General features: G+C 57.5%; 1 protein-coding gene across 1 annotated transcript in view; it reads right to left on the reverse strand.

The window, feature by feature from the left end:
- Positions 1 to 4,084, reverse strand: part of CCND2 (cyclin D2) — a 29,070-nt gene extending 24,986 nt beyond the window's left edge. The window contains exons 1-2 of the mRNA XM_006172034.3: positions 3,593 to 4,084; positions 1,727 to 1,942 (exon numbers count right to left, since the gene is read on the reverse strand). Coding sequence (XP_006172096.1) covers positions 1,727 to 1,942; positions 3,593 to 3,787 — 411 coding nt within the window. The 5' untranslated portion in view covers positions 3,788 to 4,084. The remainder of the gene's footprint in view (positions 1 to 1,726; positions 1,943 to 3,592) is intronic.
- Positions 4,085 to 5,766: the final 1,682 nt, after the last annotated feature.

Below are 5,766 nucleotides of genomic sequence, written 5' to 3' on the forward strand. Positions count from 1 at the left end.
GGAAAGAGGCTAAAACTAAAACTTGAAAATACGTGCAATCAGAGAAAAAAACGTGCCCATCAATCAGGCGTCTTCAGAACAAAGCAGACGCCGGCTCGCCAGCGTCCCATTCACCCTGAGCACCGGGACTCACTTCGCTTACCGAGGTGAGGGTCAGACGCTCGGTCAGTACCCAGAGCTCAGGCCTCAAACCACACTAACTGGCTGTGTGGCCAGGAGCATGCCTTGCCTTCCCTGGGCCTCAGCTTTTGCGTGTGTAAAATGGGAGAATTCTTCCAGATCTCAACATCTGGAATTAAGAGAGGAAATGAAAAAAGACAGGCATGCTTGGAGCATGGTGAATTAGTCCTGGAGAAAGTGGGTGTTGTGAAGAATCCTTCTGTCTTCGGAGAAAGAAACAAGCCACACGGAAGATTGTTTTCTACTCTCCTGTGAGAAAAACAAGCTGGTCTCCAATGCTAACAGTTTTTTTTCCCCCTCTGTGACTGCTAAAATCTGCTTTGGCTTTTCATGGCGGCTGGAGGTTAAAAACCCTAACATTGTGGAGTGACCCATATTTCCAAAGATGGCTTGAAATTCCAGACCTCCTTTCTCACTAGGAAATGTGAGTGCACATCGCTCCTCTTGCACCATTATTAAAGGAAGCAGATCTCCCAGAAGAAAGCACCTTTCTGGGCCTCTCGGACCAAACCAGAAGCAGCTGAAATCTGGCAGCAGTTCAAAGGTGAAGTCATTCCTGCCCCTCGCTACATTCTCTGCAATTCCTCCCCCAACCTTGCGCATGTCTGCCACTAGATGGCAGCACAGCTCCAGAAAGGAAAGTTCCTTACAAAGAGCTCAGTTCAAGAAGCCAGTCTCAGCCCAGAGACTTTGTGCAAGAACTGAGGGGGAGGGGTGAGATGGGGGTGCTCCTTCTCCAAACAGTGCAGGAAAGGTGTGCAAACCTCTGGGGGGGGGCGCTGAGAGCTGCTCTGCCATCCCAGTGCTGCTGCACTATAGCCAACTCATGTGCAAAGCTGCAGGGCAAGTTAGCCAGGGTGGGAAACAGGGTGACTGGCAGCCAAGCAGAGGCAAGGCATGACCCCTGGGGTTGTACAGAGGTCACAGTCCCTCTGGAGCTAGGAACCCAGGCCTCAGACTCCTCCAAGAAAAGGACAAATTTTAACTTTGCTCAAAGTCAAGGAGTTGCTATTTCATGAACAGCTACTATGCATAGGTAGCTTTATACACCATGAGACTTTATACACAGGACACTGCCTTCCGAACTCCAGGTTGAGGGGCACACCCTACACACTTCTATCATGTGAACACATTCCTATAATACGAAAACTGATGGTTTTCTCATGTTTGAACACTGGAAATTTAATTAAAATATTATCACTGTTAATTAAAATATCCCATGCTTCCCCCCACAAACACACACACACTGCAAATGAAACGCACCAACGCTAATCTCCACGAGGGTCTTATTCACACATGTAGCCTCAGTGCTCAGTTCAGCGCTTGGCGCATAGTAGGAATACACACAAAGGCAGTGTCTCCTGCTCAGAGAGCGACTGTCCACAAGGGAGAAAAACTGAGTGTGTGAATGTGTGTGTGTGTGTGTGTGTGTGTGTAGGGTAATTTTAGATCCCAGGAATCTGCTAGTAGAGTGCTGGGGAGAGGCATAGTCCTAGGCTAGAGGGAGCCAGGACAGAAGAGCAGAGAGGGAGGGGACAGGCTTTACCAGCAGCTCCTGAGGCTTGATGGAGTTGTCGGTGTAAATGCACAACTTCTCTGCAGTCAGCGGGATGGTCTCTTTCAGCTTGGAGGCCAGGAACATGCAGACAGCGCCCAGGAGCTGCAGATGGGACTTCGGAGTTGGGACTCCAGCCAGGAAGCGGTCCAGGTAATTCATGGCCAAAGGGAAGACCTCCTCCTCACACTTCTGTTCCTCACACACCTACAGCGGCAGTCCAGAGGGTGGGAGAGACGGAAAATGTATCAGAAAAGGTAAAAAAGAATGAAGCAGCACACGCTGTGGGAACAAGAAAATAATTAATATTTTTGTGGGGGGAGGGGAGGAGACCGAGTGATAAGAATAAAGATGAGAAAATGGGGGGGACATTTGAAGAGCCCATCCGTGCTTGGGTGTTCCCTGGGAGCATAAAAATAGGGGTGAATTAAAGATCCGGAACGGGGACTCCCAGCCCTGCGCGCCGGCCGCCCCAGCCCCGCTCCTTCGGTTACTCACTCCTTCGGGCACTCTAACTCACTCACTCTCTTTTTTGGATTTCGTCATCTTTTCAAAAAATCAATAAAAATATTCTAGAGGCTCTGGGGGTCTACTTCTTGGTCCCATTCGGACCCCCAGACTCTGCTCTATCATTCCCGACAATTGAAAAAATTGTCTGGGGGGGTCCCTGCGCTGCCTCGGCAGCTGGAGGCGGAGCAGGGGGGACGGTTTCAAAAAATAATTAAAAATCGAGGAAATATCCTAGAAAAGCCTTTTTGGCGTGAAAACCCCAAAGAGGATCCAGGCTTCCCGAAACGGAGGTTTCAGGTGCCAGGAAGGTCTGTATTTCGACCCCTGGGGCTTTGGATCCCGGGGGGACTTAAAGGGGTGAGAGCCGCCGCAAGTGTCCGGCAGCGGCCCGCGAGGGCAGAAACTGGGGAACGTGGGGACGAGCTGGGGCACGGACGGGGACAGGGAGCCCGAAAGGGGCACGGGGGGCTATGACCTCTCCTTCGCTGGAGCCCCGACTTTCCCCTACACACACCTCCTCCCCCCTTTCCTACCCCACCCAAACCTCCGCACCGAGGAAGCTGGAAAGCAAAACTGTAAGTACCCTCCGCGAGAGGGGAGTTGGGGAGAGGGCACGAAGAGGAGTGGGGTGACCGGGAGGATGGGGCGCGTGGGGGAGCGAGCGGCGTCTTCCAGTCTCTCCAACCCCAGTTTGCAAAGCAACATGGCGAAACCACGGCAGGTCCAGAGCTGTGCGTACGTGGGCACACGGCTCGCTCCGCACGGATCTGGAGCAAGGGCAAAGACGTGGTTCTTTGGGGCTCCCCTAGAACACACGCTGCTTCATTGGGACTTCCGGGGCTCCTGAATTCCCCGTTTCTCTCGTCCTCCCCCTCCCCCCCCCCAGTGCCAACGCGGAGTCGCGACCACATGCGGGGACCTAAGGCTAGGACGGGTTTGCCCCGGCCTTTTGGGGGGCTGCTTGTTACTATGGACCCCGATTTCACGCTCCTACTCTCTTCCTCCCGGCTCCGAAAGCCGCGACCGCTTCGCAAACGACAGGTCGGGATGGGGGTGGGAAGCGGAGGAAGCCACGAGCAGGCACACGCGCGCGGATGCTCCCCCACCTCCGCCCTGGGACAGCCTCGTTTCTCCCAGATCGCCCCCCCACCCCCACCCCCCAGTTAACCTGGCCTGGAACCGAAACGGAGCCACGCGTCCCACCCGCCCAGGGCCGCGGGGTAACCTCGCGCCCGGGAGTCGGGAGGCCAGCGCAGGGGTTGCCATCTCTCGCTTAGGCTCCCCACGTGGGGGGCTGAGGACCCGGGTGGGGTGGCGGCTCCTGGTGAGGGGCGCCTGCAGACCTACCTCTAACATCCAAGTGGCCACCATCCTGCGCATGTAGGGCTGGAGGTCCTTCTGCACGCACTTGAAGTACGAGCACTGCGGAAGGTAGCGCTCCTCGATGCTGAGCAGGTTCTGCAGGACGCGGTCGTCCTGCAGCAGGTTGCGGTCCGGCACGGCCCGGCGCACCGGGTCCACCTCGCAGCACAGCAGCTCCATAGCCAGCCGGCGAGCGCTCGCTCCCCTGCCTCCTTCGCACTGGAAAAGTTTTTTCCTTTTTTTTGGAGGGGGAGGGGAGACGGTTCCCCTTACCTCCTTCCTTTGGCTAGAGAGAGGATTTGGGGCAGAAAGGTGAGGGCCAAGAGTGAAGGTGGCGGAGGAGAGAGGGAAGGGGTGGAGTGGGCGAGCAGAGCCTGAGGGCTGCCTAACTCGCACCAGTCCTCCCCTTCAAACTGGTCTCGCTCTCCCCAGCTCGCTCTTCACTGCTCTGTGGCAGTGACGCAAGCTGGCTGGGCAGTTAGTTCTCCTCCCTCTAGCGCGCTCCCCTCTCCGGTTCCTCCTCCCCTTCCCTCCTCTCCCTCCCCTTCCCTCCCTCCTTTCAGTCCTCTCCCTCCCTCCCTCCTTTCCCTCTTGTTATTAAGGAGAACAGCAGCTGGCCCGACCTAACTTCAAACGCGGTCCCCCGCCCCCTAGCCCTCTCCCTGGCTTTCCGAGGCCCGCTCCCTCCATCCAGCCCCGCATGCCAGGGGCCCCGATGGGGGAACCCACCAAAAACCACCAATTCCCATCTATGCCCTCCAATTTCGCACACTCCGTAGGTGTAGGATGCCAAAATACTACCCTCCAACGCTGGCTTCTTGAAAACGGACTCTATAATAATAGCCAGCAGTGTAGCCCAGATCCAGGAATGGGGGGGGGGGGGGGGTGACTTGAAGTCGGGATGAGCTCGGACAATTCAGAAAGCGCCCTTCCGGGCAGGGGAAGGGCTGGCTTAGAGAACAGCACCCTCGCATACCCGGGGGTCAAGGTAGTGTCCCTGAACTTTATGTTCCTGATAACTTCGAAGCTGTTTCCGAAGCCGATTAAAGGGACCCCAGCGCCCTGCACGTGTACGGAGAGGAAGGGGTGGGCGCTCCGAGGGTGCCTCTGCTTGACAGAATGGGGGACCCTTGAGCAGAAACTGCTTTTGGGGGCGCCGCGGCGGAGAGCCCAGGGCGGCCGCAGGCCGGGGGCAGGGCTACCAGCGGTTCCTCCGCGGCCGGCGGCCACGCAGGAAAAACCCGCTTCCTCGCCCCTGCATCTGCTGACAAGCCGCCCGAGGTGTCTGCGCCGAGCGTGGCCGCACCGATACAGCTTTCTAGGAAATAGCCCGGGAGGGGGAGGGGAGGGGGCCAGCGAAGGATGAGGTTTGGCTCCCCCTCGCTCCCCCTGCGCGAACAACACCACCCCTTCCTTTCGCCGGAGGCCCGAGGTTTCTTCCACCCCGGGTCCTTCGCTCGCATCCTGGCCGACCCTGCGCGGCTCGCGCCTTACTCGCCAGCGGGGCTTTCTCCCCCGGAGCGGAACTGCGGTGCAGGCGCAGCCAATCTGGACGCACTTGGCCCTGCCATGTGCTCAAACGCATCCCCGGTCAAGGCCGCTCTTACAGGGGATATGGTGGCGCTTCCTACCTCCTTCCTCCCGCCACCCTCCTCCCTGCCTTTCCGTGTATTTCTCTCGAGGAGGGGGCGAGCACCCAGCGCCCGGGCAAGTTGGTGGCGCTGGCACGTGCAGCGAGCATGGCGTGGGCCGGGCTCTCTGGGCACACCGAGGCCCGCCGAGTACCTCGTTCCCCAGGAAGGGGGGGCCCCCGAGAGGGGCCGGGAGAACAGCGGGGCTGGGGGGCAGCGTAGGTTGGCCTGGGTGAACTGTTCACTGGGTCCCCTGAAAGGCGGAGGCGGGGACTTGAATAAACCAGAGGTGCAAGCGATTAACTCAGGCCCCGGAGCCAGCCCCTTTAAACAAGGGTGGGGCGGAAGGGGTGGGGAAGGGGGGAATATCTCTTTAAAAGGGTGAGTATGAGTTTGGGGCGCCGTCTCCCCTCCCTCTATTTGCATAGCCAATAGCTCTGGGGCTCCTGCTACTGCGCGCTGATTGTTACCGGGCAGATTACTTTTTTTTTCTTTTTCTTCTTCTTTTTTTTTTTTTTTATTAGGCCT

Source organism: Tupaia chinensis, unplaced genomic scaffold (genome assembly GCF_000334495.1).
Source record: "Tupaia chinensis unplaced genomic scaffold, TupChi_1.0 Scaffold150288_1, whole genome shotgun sequence".
In the NCBI taxonomy this organism is placed as follows: domain Eukaryota; kingdom Metazoa; phylum Chordata; class Mammalia; order Scandentia; family Tupaiidae; genus Tupaia; species Tupaia belangeri.